The sequence below is a fragment of the Pipra filicauda genome, unplaced genomic scaffold (genome assembly GCF_003945595.2).
Source record: "Pipra filicauda isolate LSUMZ 115617 unplaced genomic scaffold, ASM394559v2 scaffold96_size2947999_pilon, whole genome shotgun sequence".
NCBI lineage: Eukaryota > Metazoa > Chordata > Aves > Passeriformes > Pipridae > Pipra > Pipra filicauda.
Window position 1 is genome coordinate 171,648 of NW_024105164.1, and position 17,198 is coordinate 188,845.

At 42.6% G+C, this 17,198-nt stretch overlaps 1 protein-coding gene across 5 annotated transcripts in view; it reads left to right on the plus strand.

Annotated features, from left to right (window-relative positions):
- The window catches only part of ARHGAP22 (Rho GTPase activating protein 22), a 145,356-nt gene that overhangs the window by 105,395 nt on the left and 22,763 nt on the right, over nucleotides 1-17,198 (plus strand). Inside the window, exon 1 of one of the 5 annotated variants that reach the window (XM_027718399.2) lies at nucleotides 6,123-12,064. The exons of the other annotated variants lie outside the window; for them this stretch is intronic. Within the exon in view, the coding sequence (XP_027574200.1) occupies nucleotides 11,944-12,064 (121 nt within the window). The 5' untranslated portion in view covers nucleotides 6,123-11,943. Of the gene's footprint in view, nucleotides 1-6,122; nucleotides 12,065-17,198 lie in introns of those variants that run through there. 5 annotated transcript variants of the gene reach the window in all.

Consider the following 17,198-nt stretch of genomic DNA (forward strand, 5'->3'; position numbering starts at 1 on the left):
AACATGAATATGTGCTTGTTTCGCTTTCCCTCTGAATTCCAGTCCACAATGAAGGGTCTTTTAGTCTCTGAGCTCAGTGCGAGTCTTCCATCAGAAGTCTCAGAATCCGAGCTAGTATTTCTGTGGCCATTTGTAGTGTACCTTATAGTGTGTATTTTACAGCTTTGCAATGTGCATCCAAGAAATACTGTGAGGAAAAAGGAGGCAGTCGTGACAAACGCTACGTGTTCTAGCAACAGCCATCTTTAGGGCATGTTTTGTCAGCACTGTGGGGTATCAGTGCAAATTTGGCTTCTTTTTTTGCTCATGTTTTGAACAGTCTCTTGAAGTAGTTTCAGAGCAAACATCTTTAAGTATTAAAATAATAAATAATTAAAAATCACAATATTTTAAAAACAAAAACATCAGAATGGCATAAAAGTAGGGATGGACTTCCTTTTTTTATTTGTCTGTTTAAGGGGTAGTATTGTCCTAATTAATATGCTATTCTTCTGTACCTCTAAACTTCTCTGCAAAACTATCAGATGACATTTTGGTTTTCCTTTAACTGAGGCAGATACTGTTACTCTTACATTGATTCCAGGAACTGGGACTTTATGAGATACCATAGAACCATAAAATGAAATCATGAGGATGTGGAAGTGGGCGGGGGCACTACAGCAGTGCAAGGGGGAATACAGCAGCTTCTGTTTGTTGCTCTTTTCACATGCTGCAGATTTGATCTTGTTCCATCAATGTCAGTGTAAAGGCTGTTTCGGATGTCAGTGAGAGCTGGCTTAAGCCCTGTGGAAGAGAAGCACTGCTGTTTGCAGAGTTGGAAATAAGTGCAATTATGTATTGATTTTTCCTATCTGTGGATTAAAACTACACAAGAATATGGGTACACCCTGGGCAATCAGTCTGACCTGAGCTCTCTGCCTTACTACTGAAATGCAGCAGACTGAGGCTAGCTTGGCTATGCCTGCTTTGTAGTCCAAGCTGCATGGGCAGATTCTTATGCTGTGGTCACTTCTCTGAGCTAACAGAAGTACTAAACACTGTCAGGGGTGGTTTTTTTCTCCCACTGCAGCCATGGCTTCCCACCAGGTTTCATTCTGCTCACACTAGTGGTTACACAGCTGTGCAGTAGGAAATGACCTGGCAGGAAAAAGAAAGGGTGGAGGATTAGTTTGAAAGTAGATTGATTCTTTGGTCCTGCTAACCATGCAGCTGCAGGACTAGTAGTTCCAACACAGTGAGGACATGGGGGAGAGATGATGGGGTAGAAGAGAGCGTGCTTGTTCATTCTGACTGCAACCCACACTTAAATTGGCTTAAAGAACTGTGGAGCTGCATCCTCAGTTTCTTTGCACTTTGCAAAGAATTTATAGGAATGTCAATAACTATGAAACAGTGAAGATGTTCAAACCAATTTTTCCAAATGATTTTTAGGCAGTCTGGGGAAATGATCAAACTTACACCTTCTCCATCAGAATCAGAGCAGGGCAATTTCTCTGAGTGAGATTGCAGCTTAATTCAAATGTGGGAAGACAATAAACATAGCTGTCTCTGTTCTAATTGAATAATTTGAACTCTGCTTTGCTACCACCACTAATTTGAGAGCCAAGTCTTATCTATCAACACTATTTAATATATTAAGCTAAAGGGAGGAATTAAAAAGCAGGCTTCATTATTAATATGCAAATATCCAGCCCTGGAGAAGGTTGATATGTTGTAAAAAAGAATTATGCAAAGATAAAAGGGGGGGGCTTAACCACACTGTAATCTTTGCTGATGTACTGAAGAAACGTAAATAAAAAGGGTTGAGGGTACCTTCTTATATGTTGCTGCGAGCACATGAACTGTGCTTAAAGGTCAACAGCAAAGGCTTCTTAAAATAAAACAGAAAACTCCCCAAAGCTGCTGAGGATCCCAAATTATTAATAGGAGACACATTCAGATTTAAAAGCCATATGGAATGTGTTCTTTGAAATACACTTCAAATGTGGCTTTAAAAACAAATCCTAGAGTTCCTGAGTCTTTTGAAGAAGAGCTGTCTTGTTTACAGGGAAAATAATTTCTAACAAGTTTCCTTGAGTTTCAGGCTCCTTAATTCTTGAGTCTAGCCCATCTCATTCAGACCAGAAGATTTTGTAAACTGTGATTTGAGAGTATTCTGTATGTTTTGATTGTCTTTAAGAAAAAAGTTTGTCACAGTGACTTGATAGAAGTAAGTTTTGGAGCACATTCTGACAGAGGGTGATTAAACTGTTTCCTATGGTCCTTTTTACTTCTGTGACAAATTTTGTTCCAAGTTTACACCACTAAAAGCTTATCTGGAGAGTCCCTCTGTGTCCTACAGTCATGCTGTTCAGCAGCTGCTCTTTCATGTGAAGTGCTTGTAGCAGTGCTGTAGTGCTAAATGCAAAGGGTTTATGGCCATAGGCTTGGGTGAGAATGACCTTGCTAGTGTCTTCCAAAGGTGGATGCATTTGGTGTAGATGGGGGAGAGAGGAGGTCATTCCTAGCTCTGTACATGTAGGGTGGGGCTGTACTTCTAGTCTGAAGAGGTACAGCCACTAAAAGGAAATCCCTTTTCTTCTACACACCTCTCAGTTGACATGCCTTCCTTATTTTTGTTTCCATCAGCTGTAGAGCAGAATGTGTCTAGGACTGAATTTTTGGCCATGAGATACAAAGCCTGGGCTTTTTGGTGCCTGAGTTGAAAGCCAAGTGGCATAACTCTATCACAGCTCAGCACAACATCCATGGGGACAGAATAATTTTCTGTTAATCTTGATTTATGTTTGTGTTTGTTTTCTTCTGTTTACATATTCTGTCTTGCCGTGAGCAGTTCCTTGCTCCTCTGCCAGAAATACACGTCTCAGCCGCTTTCTTTCTCCATTACTTTATCCTAATTTCTCCTCCTCCTCATCCCAAGCTTTCATCAGTTACTTGTGATGCAGGGGAGGTGAAGTAGTTGGAAGGGATGTGTTTCCCTTAGGCAAGCATGGAGAGCTTTACCCTGTGACAAAGGAATTGCGTTGCAAGAGCTTCAGGAAGTTTCTCTGCTCAGGAGGAATAGTCAGTTTTTAACTGGTGGGGTCTGAGGAACTGTCCACTGAGGAAGCCACTCTACTATCGTTAATTCCAGACATCTTTCCCATATAGATAAACCATGATGTGTGGATTCTTTCTTCTTCTGCCAGCAAACAGCGCAGAAAATGTTTTGGGGTTTTTTTTTTGCAACCAGGGCCTTGTTGTGCAGACCAGGTCTTGTATTAGGGGAGAGCTACAAACTAGGGTACAAGTCTCTGAGGTGTAATTTAGTTCCTGGGTCAATGTCCTTATGGGTAAATGGAAGACTAGACCTACAAAGGCCTAATTAGGAATCCTGCTTTGGATGAGTAAATGTCTTTCAGATAACACTTGCATGAGAGCAAACATGATCTGTTGTGAAGGGTCAGGTTTTGTATTAGATGGATGTCCCCCTGGATGCCAGACTGTTTAGAAGCTAGGATTAAGTTTTGGGAGTCTTGAGTTTAATTTTTCCACCTGCAAGATGGGAATTTTCCAGTAAGAGCATCATAAGCATAAAGCCATATCAGTGAATTTAAGATGCTAAGATACCACAGTAATGAAGAGCAGGGAGGTGGCTTCTGTTACTTCCCCAGTGTGAAGACAGAGAAGAGGTTTCTGCTCCCTGTCTTGCTAGCGGGCTACCCCTGACTGACAGTCTCAAGTAGGATTCCTGACTGGGTCAAGAGGTGCCCCTTCACTAGGTGTGAGGGTGGGCTTCCCTTGTGCAGGCTGCCCCAGGTGTGTGGTGTTTGTTGTGCCTGATAGGTGCTGTTATCTCTGCACAGAGATAGCTGGCGCCTGATGCAGCTTATCACTGTTTGCTCTTTGCTGTTGTCTAATGCTGGGAGATGGGCCCAGCCAAGGGAAGAGGAAGACAAAGATGATGGGGGTTATGAGTTCAGATATTTGCCCAGGACTAGGGGATGCATGAATCATTTGTAAGGAGGTGCTGGTTAGCCTTGCCCCAGGCAAAGGTATCACAAGCAGATGGTACACTTTTGGATATAGAAACTGAGATACAGCATGTAACTTGTAAAGTGAGTTGGGAGTGGATTTTGCTGCTGCAACTGTTTACAACAAAGAAAGTTTTAAGATCTAAGATCTGATTAAGTTCTTTTTTTAAATTTATCTCTGTCAGATACATCTGGGTCTTCTATTAATGCTTTATGACCAGAATATTTTACTGTCATATTCTACTGCCTTGAGGCAGGGAAAGGCAATTGTCCTCATTTTCTGTAAAGGAAGAATCTGAAGTATTGAGCAATCAGCTAACTTGCCGGAGGTGACAATGACTGTCTGTAAAAGAACCACTCTGAATGCAGATAGAAAAATTGTCTGGAACTCTGGACCTTGACCTTCTCAGAGATATGTTTGGAAGAATCCCATGGGATGTGGTCATGGAGAGAGGAGGGGGCCAGGAGACCATGTTGATTTTTAAGGATTACTTCCTTCAAGCTCAAACAGCACTCCTTAACTAAGCAAAGGTGGCATGGATGAACAAGGAGCTCCTGACAGAGCTCATTACCCACAAAGGAAGCACAGAAGTGGAAGCAGGGACCGGTGACCTAAGAGGGGAATTACAGAGAAACTGAGCATGCAGGAACGGACTTAGGAAAAGGACACCTGTAGTTAAATTTGGTTAGGGATGTGAAGCGTAACACTGGGGCCAGTTCTGTTTAACAGCTTTGTTAATGACCTGGAAAATGGGACAGAGTACACTCTCAAGTAAGCTTGCAGATGATATTGGGGAGAATGATTGGTGTATCAGATGATTGTGTCATCATTTAGAAGGGTCTCAGCAGGCTGAAGAAATTAGTAAATAGGAACTCCATGAAGTTCAACAGAGAGTAATGCAAAGTCCTGCACCTGAGGTTGATGAATAAACGTAGTCAACAGTGTATGTTGGGAGCTGACTGACTGGAAAGCATCTTTACAGAGAAGCACCTGAGATGCTCTTGGACAAGTTGAACATGAGCCAGCAATGCACCCTTGTGGCCAACAGGTTCCTGGGCTGCATTAGGAAGAGCATTGCCAGCAGGTTCAGGGAGGTGAGCCTTCCCCTCAGTGCTGGTAAGACCACATCTGGAGTTCTTTGTCCAGTTCTGGTGTCCCTGGACAAGAACATGGGCTTATAGGAGTGAGTCAAGTGAAAGACCACTAAAATGATTAAAGGATTGTGGCAAGTAAAATACTAAGAGAAGCTGAGGAGGCTGGGATTGTTTAACCTGAAGAAGAGAAGGTGCAGAATGGTTCCTATCAGTGTGTATAAATATTTGATGAAAGGGTCTAAAACTAAAAGCAAAAGTGAAGCGTGTCAAGGGCAAAAGGTGTTCCTTACTGACTTTTGAAGATCTTACCTTTAGAAGTCACATCCTGCTCCCCTGCTCCTTGCATGTATTTCACCTTTAAAGCTGCTGGGTCAAAGCTTTCAGTGACATTCAGTATTAGAGCCTAAGCTGGTCTGGCTTCTGAGTGGAGACCATGCAGTAGCCTGGTCAACACAGAGCAAAAATTAATTTTCTTGGAGTACTGTGTCAGGGCTTGACAGGGGGAAAGTCACCTGCTACTGGTTTCAAAAGCCCCAGGCAGCAGCACGAGTTCTGCACTGCAGCACCATCTCCAGCTGTCGTTAGCCAGCTTAGTCCCAGTGGCTTCTGGAGGATAATGCAGTTTGGCATCAGGAGAATGAATTTGCAGTGCTTTATCTGTTACTGTGGGCAGTCTGGGGCACCAAAGAGCAGGCACCCCGAGCTGGGGAATGGCAGGCAGCTTCTCGGTGCCTCTGCTCAACCAGATAGCAGGTAGAGAAAAACTACAAACAGAAGTGACTTCGTAACATTTGCAGGTGAACAGAGTAAAGCTTTTCATGGGATTCGCTTGATGGAACTTCTTTTGGTTGGGAAATGCTGATTTGATAAAAAGAAACATTATATGGGTATGTTTTCATTTGAATGAAACTTGTGCTAGGAAAGGTTTTTTGAGCTCAGGGTAGAATTTTTAATACAAGCTCTGCCCTGAATTGATCTTGTATTCCAGAGGTTGTATAAGCAATTAAGATGTAAAATGTATCCATCTGAATCCATTTCCTCAAAAAAATTACTTTGGAAATGTTCTTGGAAAAGAGAAAACTGCAGGAAGGGCTGATGGATAAAATGACACATCTAAGGAGAATTTGAACAGTGCACAGTGACGAGGTTTGAACCAAAAAAAATTGAGTTTCCTGTAGAGCACAGTTGAAATGTGAAATTCATTGTCACAATAAAAATAACATATGGATTAAAAATAAAATTATTTGTGTTCATAGAAGATAAGTCTACCTGGGCAATCAAAGAAAGATTTCTGGAGGCAGTCATTAACTTCATATGCCTTGTGTTGTGAGGAGCAGTTCAGCTTTAGATAAAATATGATGAGGCTTGTGTTTGCTTTCCTCTTCTCTTCAGCCATGGAGAGGTGACAGTGGCTGTGCATTTGTCACGTTGTTGGTGCCTACTGCCTGTAGCACTTGGTCTGACCAACACCACCCCCTACACTGGTGGTTTCTCAGTGAGACCACTCCTGTAATCATTAGATTTGTGCTTGATGTCCGAAAGCTGACAGTCCTTAAAACACTGATGGTTCTCACTGCACATCCTGACTGTGTATTAATGGGACAAACATGTTATTGTGGTGTTTCTCAGCTTGCAGGCAAGTATTTTAATTTCTGTGTATTAGTCCTTTGATGAATGTTATGAGGATATGTGATTACTGAATGGTAACCTGCTCCTTGCAAGTTGCAGTTTTAACCATTTAGGAGTCAAGAACAAATAAATCCACCCTGTCTCTCTTTTCCTATTTTCTTTCTAATGTTATTCTTCTACCCTCCACAGTTGCTCCTTTTTTTTCCTCTTTCATCATCATGTAATTGGACTTGCAATTTCCCCTTCATGCCTTCTGAGTTGCAGGTGACAGAAGGGAACATTCAGCTGTTTACCTCGTCTAGAAGTGTTCTTTATAGCCTAGCAAATTTAGTGAAATGTTTATCCACTTTACAAATTGGAACTAAATGCCATCGCTTCCCCAAGCAGAGCCAGTCAGGTTCAGCTGTTGCTGGAACTGAGATGATGTTATTGCTTGGGTGGTGAAGCTGTAAGTTAAGTTGTGCTTTTCATTGATTGAGGATTTAAGTTGGTCGTTGGAGGATAAAGGAAAATATATGGGAATTAGGTAACAGATTTTCACCACTTGTTGAGTTTGAGGATACAAAAAAGTGAAACCATACACAATTTACCTGGCAGTGAGTTTTACGATTGCAAGTTAGAGACTGACAGAGGTATTTCTGATGAAGTTTGAGCTGGATAATCATCTGGTGTGTTCAGTGTTGATCCTGTCTGCATCTCAGTGACTGACTGTGCTTGCGTTTTCAACCTTGGGATATGGGAAGTCTTGGGATGTGCAAAAGCTGCCAGACATAAACCTGTTTGGTTTTCTGAATGGGTAAAAGTGCCTGGTGTGCTAAATTTTGGTTGTGAGTCTAGATCACAGGCCCTGCCAGGTTTCTAGATGGCCAGAAATCCAGGTAAATAATTTCTTTCTGTACTAGAGATGAGGATCAGCAACAGGTTTCAGACTCCATGATCCTTGCATTTGAACCCACAGCTGGAATTCTATCTCTGGTGATGAGACACTGGTGGCAGAAATTATACTATGTCATAATTATTTTTTAAACTTACTTATACCCAGAATTTTTGTAAGTTTTCTGTGCATTGGAGGCATCAACATGCAGCACACTTCAAAGAGATGATCTGCTGGTCAGGTGCTTTCTACAGGCATAGCTTATGACAATGGTATGGAAGCTCTTTTTTAAACATAGAGAGACATATGCAAGAGTCAGTAAACAAAAAGGTTCTGTAAAATATGATCTTAGGTTGTGGGAAGAAAGAAGTTTTCCAGGGCACGTTTGTCCAGATCACTGCTTGCTAAAAGGCATTTTTTTGTTGCTCTTGATGTTTTGTTCTCTAAATACTCTTGCCTTTGTTTAGAGAGAAACAGAGCAATAAACACAGGGCTCTGGATTCAGAATGCGTGGTTAAGTGATGTTTAGGTTTGTTTATCATCTTTTCTTATTGAGCACACAGTTAAAATCTCAATTTTAGAGCATAAACTGGTCAGAGTCCATGGCAGGGTAATTTACTGTGCTCCTTAGACAGTTCCTTTTCTGACATATTTTGGAGAGCTGGGAAGACACCTCACACAGGTTAGGCAGAATCTGCTGTAATGGAAGGGTGAGTATAGCTATTTGCTAATCTTTAACCCAGAGTGAACTGTTTTATCAGTCAGTAACCAGAAGGCTGTTTATTCTCAGAAGATTTAATTTCACCAGTAAAGGTGGAGACCCCAGCAGGTGAGGGGGGTGGGGTCATAATTTTTTTTGGAGAAGGTTCTGACCAAAGAGTCTGGGGAGGGAGGAAAGTGGAAGGGAAATTTTCTGTACAGAGGACATACTGCTAAAGTCTTTCCTGCTGAGTTCAGCTTTGTGACTGATGATCTGTAGCCAATTCGCTGCCAGCTTTCAGCAAATATAAGATGTTCAAGTGCCTGTGCTTACCTGGATTAAAAAATGAGCCTGTATAAGGCTCAACCTTCTTGAAAATAAGGGAACTTCAGCTCTGGTTCTAACTTTGATACTAGGCCCTTTCTGTACAAATAGAGCAATTTCCTAGCTCTGAACTCCCTCAGATCCGCTTGAGTGTATTAGCTAATACGCTAAGCCTGTATCTAAAAATACCCACACCCTATGGGCACTTGCTAGAGCTGTAGAAGCCAACAAGTTTGCTCACAATCAGAGACGAGGTGGAATATTTTATGAGTTCATGCGGGTTCACCAGTCCTGTCTGTTGCAACCAGATTCAAGACTGAATTTCACCTGAGTTAGATGCCAAGCCTAAAACATGCTTGGATTTTCAGAGGTTGTGTGAGCTGTAGTGAACTTCCCAGCCAGTCTTGAGGCTTGTAGTGACATATATAGGCAGGATGCTTTCTCTGTGTTCCAGTACCTGCAACAGAGTAACTGCAGTGGTGCTAGGTCATGAGAGCATTGCTAGGATTCTGTCCCTACGATGACACCGGGAAAGAAAATGCCTCCAGTTTCCCAGCAGCAAGTTCACGTGAGATTCACTGTCTAATAAACCTAAGCTATTCTTTAGAAAATAAGATCTGCTAAGTGGTAAACTTTTCTACAGTTAAAAAACTTCATACAAGTGGGGAAAGAGGGAGTTCAATCTCCATTACCCCTTTTCTCCTTGGCACATGTGTGTGAGGAGATCTCCAGGTGAAACTACCAGATGGTAGTTTATACGCAATGTGGACAACTCTTTGGATTTTATTGCAATTCTTGCAGTATCAAGTATACTTTTAGAGTCTTCAGCCCCTGCAATCCAGTGATTATGTGTGAGTCTTGGATTTCATTGTTGAAAATGGGGTTAACAGAGAAAGCAGGATCCAAGTATGACCTGGAAATTCAACAAGAAGAAAAAAATTTATATTTATACCTATATCTATATTGTGTTTATTCCAGTCTCATCATATTCTATAGTCTAAGTCATGAATTTTTAACACATTTTTAAAGGGACTGAGGGTTGTTTCATGTAAGAAGATAAGTGGTAACTGGAGAGTGTAGCACAACGTTGCTGTCACAGGACACCTATAGCTGCACAGTTACCTTGTGCAGGGAACAAACTGAGGCAGCTGCCATTTTCTGCTTTAGTTATGATGCTTATGTGAGCAAGCGTGTGCTCCAGCTTTTTTCTGTCACCAGAGATCTGTGTTTGCTGTTTGGAAAACTCAGAAATCTGAGCTTGCATCAGTTTCATCATCTTTCTTACAACTCATAGCATTATAGGCTCTGGAGAAGTCTAATCATGCTTTGAGTCATGCTGTGTCCTTGGCCACAGGGACGCTGTGAATTTCACAGGTTAATTATACTTTGGGTATAACAATATCCACGTTAAACAGCACGACTTTCTATTTCATTGGATACCTCCTTGTTTCTGTGTTTTGAGAGATGGAAAACAGAAATGGAGAAGTGAATGGAAGAATAAAAGTCTGCATTTGCTATCTCCTGGGCTCCTATCCCAAACACTGAGTCTTAGGCGCTATAACGTTATTAACAGATGGGACACATTTTGAGATATTATTCCAGGGAATAGTGCCAAAAATCCTGGTGGTGTCTCTGCCATTTAGAAGAGTTAGCACTGTAGGCAGGCTCTCCCTAACCTGCAGCCTTCTGTGCTCACAACAAGGGAAGAGAGGATAATTAAAGGGTGAGGAATACCCAGGATCTCATCTGTACCTTTTGTTTAAGGATTTCCATCACTTTCCAAATATTCTGTAGTGTGCTTTAAATAGCGTCTAGTGTATTGTCTGAGCTTCTGAGTCTAGGTGTGCAATGCCATGCTACTCAGGGTATACCTTTAATAGCTGAGGAATGCCTTACTACCTTGCCAATCAGAATATTTTGAGTTGGAAGGGATTCACTAGTATCATCCAAACCTAAGTTCTGGCGCTGCACAGGACAGCCCCAAGAATCATACCATTTTCAAGAACTGGAGCTTTTGATCCTGGTACTGCCTTCACCTGTAGTGAGGGGTACTCTTTTCTTCAGGAGCTTTTTGGTCAAAACAGAGAATGTAGAGAAGTTTGTTGTGGAACAACACTGTCTCACTGACTGGAGTCTCAAAGGTTGACTACTGGGTCAGTGTCTTCTTTGACACGTGTGTTCAAGCCGGGCCACAGTGTAGCTAAGAAAGTGGTGGGCCACTAAGTTCAGATGAATGTGCTCTATACAGTGACCACAGACATATTTTAATAGTTGAAGCAGATGAGCAGCTGTGGACAGGGATAACTTTGTTGTTGTTTTTGTTTTTTCCCTGCAGAGGGAGAAGTAGTTAGCTAAACTTGATAAAATTACCCAGAAGCTTCGTGAAAAAGGTTTTGGGTAGTGGCTGCTGCAGATTTGTAGTCACATGAGTGCATTTTGTGAATGGGATGGGGAGCTGATCTCTGTATAACTGCACGGGGCATTGTGTGATAAGCCTTTTTCTTAACTACAGGCTTCTTTCTCTGAGAGCAGGAGCTGAGAGGGGTGAATATTTTCCTGCAAGCAAAGTGACTGGGTACTGGTTCACATATAAGGAGCTTTTAGTTCATTCCCCTACCAGTTATTTAGCTGAGATATTAATTGTCAGGCAATTTCTCTGTAAAAAGATAAAACAGAGGCTATAAGTACCAAAAAACCTGCACAGGTCAAGGACTGTAGCTTTTCCTAAGCTTTGTAAAACTTTCTAACATGTAGAGGTACTCTTGGAGCATGTTAAGGCTACTCTGGGGAAATGTTCCCCTCCAAAATGAGGTTTCTGGTTCTGTTGCTTTGCGAGCAGATCAGGGGCCAGACCAGGGCACCAGGTTGCCTGCAGCACAGCTAATATTGCCTGTATCAGGAAGGGATCCAGAGTGTGGCATGCAGACGGCAACTGTTGCTCAGCTTTTCCAGCTATCTAGAATAGATCTGACAAGCAATTAGAGCATGAATATATTACAGAGCCGATGGGGGATGCCTTTGTTAAAACTTGTGACCCATACTTAGCTGCTGTTTACATTGGCGGCCGCTTCGAGGGTGGGCAAGACCCTACCTGCCTGTCTTTCTCCTCTCTCCTTCTCTGTGCGGAACGAGCCGGGGAGCTCTGCATCTCATTGGATATTTCAAATGCTTTCTGCACAAGTCATAATTAATGCCGAGTTGTGGAGCTAAGACCAGATGTGCTGCCGAGATTATCTCCCAGGGCAGATCGGCTGCTCTCCGCTCTGAAGCGCTGGGTGAATGGAAAGCTGCCAGTGCTGGGACCCAGAATGTGTCTGATGCCTGAAGTCAGGACTTTCTTTCTCTGCCGCTCCTGCTGTCTGACACTGCCTGGTTTCTGCTTGAAGCTCAGCGCCTGTCATGTAGCAGAGTGCTGCACAAGAACGAGAGGTATGAGATGATTTTCCAGACTTTAGATTTGTTATGGTTTTCCTTCTAGAGGAAAAGCAGATATTTGAGTTTAACCTTAGACAGAAACTAAGAATCTAAAATAGGAGCTGACTTTACAAAGGGGGAAAGAGTGGGAAGGAGAGAGTCATTGTCCCATGGCCAAAAATACTAGTGGAGACCAAGCTAGCATTTGAAGATAGTTCTGGGGAGGAGTGTTTCTCTTTGCTTTTAGATAGAATATTTAAATGGATGTATGTGATTGAGAACAATCAGCTCCTAGTATATGGAAACTAGTCCTTGTGTGGAGTGTCAGAAGACGCACAGTTCTACCACAGACCCATTTTTGTGACCATGAGCAAGTTATTTCATAATTTTTTCTTGATTCTTAATTATCTGTTGCTTCCTTTCTTTTCCCTCATTCTCGAATTCTTTGGCTGACTAGAATGCTTAGTTTTTCAGGACTGTCTTTTTCTTAGGTACATATGGCTCCTTCCAAGCAATTCTTTTTTCTGTTGCTGCTGCAGTAATTCACATAGTGTGTGCTTGGGTGGGCTAGGGGAGGGGAAACAAGTTATAGGTTTGTGTGTGTTTTGTGCTGTAGAAGCAAATGCATTTCTGAATATCTGCCCGTGATTTTTTCTCAGTGCTTTCATGTGTGAGAGGGACAGATAAATGGGAAACTAAGAATGAAAGTGGGAAGGTAAAAGCAGGCACTTACCTGTGCAGGTGAGCACGTACACAATCTTTATATCCGTAAACTGCCTGTCTGTGAGGCACCACATGCGTGCGCGGGTGTATGTTCTGTTGTACAGCAGCATCCAGGTGTAAGCCTGATTATCTTCCCACACATCTTTTAACGTGTGTGTAATAAGCTGTACATACAGCTGACGTAGGTGTGTCTGGACTTTTCCCCCTTTAAGCACATATGGAGTCCTCAGTCCTCCCCATGAAAAAAATCTACTCAAAACCTGACTTTATCTCTGTCTTTAGTTTATTTTGGTTGAAATCAGAGCTCTGAAGAGGAAAAATGTAGCAGAGAGCATATATTTTCCTGCCCACTGCATGTCTGGACAGCATAGCTGAATGTATAGGCTTTGTATGCCTGGAGCTGGTGGGTGAGCTATTCAGGCCAGGACAGAAAGCCTGTCTGTGTCTTAGTCAGTACATCATTCCTGGCTCGCTTTTTCCACAAAGAGTCACCTAAATCTTTAAAGAACAGAGGCAGCTTGTTGGAGTGGAGGAAAGAAATTCTGTAGCTCTGCTAGCCCATTTTTTTTGTATCTCTTGAATCTTTCTGAGATTAAGGATGTGGTTCCAGGCTTGCTGGAGTTTTTTTCTGCTTTGAAACCAAACAAAAGGGCCTAACTATAGATAAGGGTATGACAAGGAAAGTTAACCCTTAGGTTGCTAGCAATCTTTTGGCTTTATTTCCAGCCTAAATCTGTCTGGAGTGTGACTGGATGGCACTGGCTCCCCTTCTTCTGAATGAAGAAAAAGACTTTAATGTCTTCCAGCGGGATCATCAAATGGAGTGAAGCGCTGCCAAGTTCAGTCTCAGCTGCAGGCCCCAGTGATTAAAAACAGGCCTGTGCCTCGAGGAACCAGCAGATGAGGCTGTGTGTGACTGGCTCCACATTAGCTTTTCCTTGCAAGGCAGGGCAGTCCCTGTCCGACCCGGAGATGCTGTCATAACCTGGTAGTTTCACGGACATTTTAGTACATAGTTTGACAAGTTCTTGTGAGACCTGACTGAGGTGAGACGAACACTACAGGGCTAGCAGGACACTGCTTCCTCAGTGTGCCCTGTTTAGCCCTGAGAGGCTGAAGTAGGCACATCTGTTACATCTGTTATCAGTGTGGTTGTGAGAGCCCTGGTGATAATTCTCCTGAGGGCAGGCTTCATCAAGGTCCCCCAGCAGATGCCCACATGAAAGATTTCTGCAAACCTGGAACTGTCAGCATCTCCAACTTGCCTTTGACAGTCCCTTTCCAGCCCCACTCCAAAGATAGCTCTTAGCTTCCTCTTTTATGAACCTTAGCACTACTTTCCCTTTCTAAGCCATGGACAAGTTCTGCAGCCACTGCACAGATGAACAATTTCTCCAAGGCCAACTTTCCAGTTCCACTCTAGCTGCAGTTCTGTGCTTTTTCTCTCTAAACACCAACCATAATGCTCTTACTGCCAAAAGACTTGGCCTGAGAGCAGTCTTTCTTCTGAGCACTATCTGTGGTGGTCCTTGTCTGTGGCTCAGCAAAAAAAAAGTAGGATAAAGAAAAAACAGAGATGCAGTGTAACTGGAAAAATGTAACAGAGAAAAAGTTGCAGTTAGCAACAGACTTAGCTTGGGTGAAATATTTGGTCTGTGCAATGCTTGGTGATCTTCTCTAGTGCTTTCCTGGAAAAATTAGGATTCAAGGTAAAGAAAATGCATGGATCTGCAATTGGGGCTGGGCTGGAGTGGGGCTGCCAAACCAAGGTGGGAGGCACCTAAGAGAGCTGGGCTGGGAGAAGTCTTTCAGTTTGGCAATGGCTTCAGAGTCATCTTCCCACAAAAAATGACCTGTGCGGATTGTGTGATCTCACTTGCACAGCCCTTCAACCCACACTGTCACACAAGAAGAAACCCGCACTTGTGCCAGTTCCTTTCACTCATCATGTGATAGATAGGTCAGCTTCATCCTCAGTCGTGTCAGTTTTGGTCTCATGCCTGGTTTTTTTTTGTTACCTATTTGAAATGGTCTGGAGGGAGGTGGAGCAGTATTGCAGTGTAAGAATATTTCAGTGCCTTTGTTTCCTCCAAAGATCGTTGTTTTTATCCAGGAGAAAAAGGTGTTACTGACCTCAATGTGCGAGAAGGGGGAAAGATGGGATCCCTAACATCTGGATGTGCAGCAGACAGTAATGGTGATGCTATGCTTGTGAAGGGTCCATCTGCTGCTCCATCTGAGTCTCAAAGCAGGTCCCCTTTCTATCTCTCTTTCCTTAGCATCACGTTCCTTAATCTCTGTGTCAGTGGTCTCTGTTTGACTGTAGTCCGTTTGTTATTCGGAAGTCACTCACAGGTTGATTGTACCTACAGAAAGCTTCAGCTGTTGTGCTCCAAGTTGAAGGCAAGGACTGATGTTGCCTGAAATGTATTAGAGCATGTTGCTGACCCCAGACCAGCCAAGGCTCGGGAAAAGTAGACAAAGCCTCAGTGGAGATTATGCATGCAGTTGTTCTGTGTGTGCTCGCTTATGTGTGTGTCTGACACTGCCTTTGTCCTTGATCTGAGTTAAGTCTAGAACACCAGAACGTGAGCTTTTAGAAAAACATTATATGTGTTTTATGCCTGGGGAATGCAGAGCATTTACTTCTTTCCCACACTCTTCTCTAAACAGACACATTAGAAAACAGGGCTGTGATTCAACAAGTAGACATCTGAGAAAATAGGGCTGCTATTGCCCTGCTGCTATCTACCACGGGCTGACCTCCCTGAACCTATATGTCTTGCATCTAGAAGAGTGAACAACATGTATCATTTAAAGGAAATAGATATGCCCCATCATGACAGCAGGGATTATGTGATGAGATTACCAAGCAACCTGTGCAAAAGCAGAAAGACATTCCCTATCCTAGAACGTAACTTCAGAGACACCCAACTCAGTGAAAATTCAAACAGATTAGAAATGAGAACTAGTAAAACCTTTACTCTGCAATAAATCCAGTATATACAGTGATAAAGATAAGTCGCTCCCATGCTCCGGGGCATGCCCTCCTGCCAGGATGAGGGAATTTCCTTTGAGACTTTTCATGGCCCTCCAGCTTTGATACTGTAATGCAGTTGTGTAGGCTGTGGTGTAAGGAAGGTTTCTGTCTTCTAATGTATAACAAACAGGCAGGGAAAGGAAATTGGAATTCAGGATCCTTCTTGAAGCTTTCATTCTGGGAGTTGAAACTGATAACAAAAGGTTTGTTTCACTGAGGATTCAGCAGGGTTGGACTGAAAATAGAAAGCAGGTATGGTTTGACATGGTATCTCCTATGAAGAACAGTGAACAGGCATTAGGAAGCTTCCTGCCAGAAGTTATCAGCCTCTCATGAATATAGCACTAAAGTAAAAATGGAACACGTGGTCACTAGCGGGAAGGTAAGTAGAGCCTTAAGAAATGACCAAATTCCCTGACCTGGTATAAGCACATAAGTGCAGCCATTAAACACTGTATCTGGCTATTGGTTGTGGAACAGTGTAAGTCCAACATTGCATGCTGCTTTTTTTTTTTTAGAGCTGCAGGTTTAACTACTGAATGAACAATCTGAAGATCTTGATATCTGTAGAAAGCTTCCTCTTGCTTTGAGAAATCTTTAAATAGAATTTCCTATCTGCTATGGTCTCTTGTCATCTGAAATTCAGTAAATTCTGGGATTCCCTGACTTACTGAATTTTTATGACCAAAACTTATGATTAATTTGGATGCTGTCCTCTATGACTCCACCACACACTGTGGAGTGTTAGAATTAGAATTTCTGAACACAACTCAGTGGCTGTCCTTTTACATGGAGCAGTTTCCTAGTGGCAGGAATTGAACTAAGACCTCTGGCTCTTACAACCTGAGCCCCTTGTCAAAAGATCTGGTGCCAGTAGTGGCATTCAGCAGCTGGGACTGGCCAGGAACTTCATGTTCCCCAAAGAAAGAGACAATGCTTCATACCCAATGATGTGTGTCTACAGTAGATCTGACTTAAGAATTAACCTAGGCCGGTCTCGTTTTAGGGTATCTGGTGCTTTTGATATTTCCAAGCTGCAAGAAATATAGCACACACTTTTTAGTAGAAAGGGCAATGGATTTTTGCATGCGTTTTACTGTTATTTGTTTTTTTGTTGGTTTTTTTTTTCATTTTCATGCAGCAAGTTTAATTAAAAAGAAGATATAGAAAGGGTCTCCCAAGATGGTGGGAGATTCTCACAATAGCCAGTTCTAATGTTGACAGCTGTACTCTGCAGTGTTAACAATCCCTTCCTAGTGGGGTTGCTGCTTGTAGGGCTGGCTAGCTGCAAACTACTGGAGGGCAGTTGTGTGAGAAGAGCCTAAGAGGAGAGTGCATGCAGAAAGGAAATGAGTCCCATAAAGTCAGTGTAGCCTTTGTTTTGGT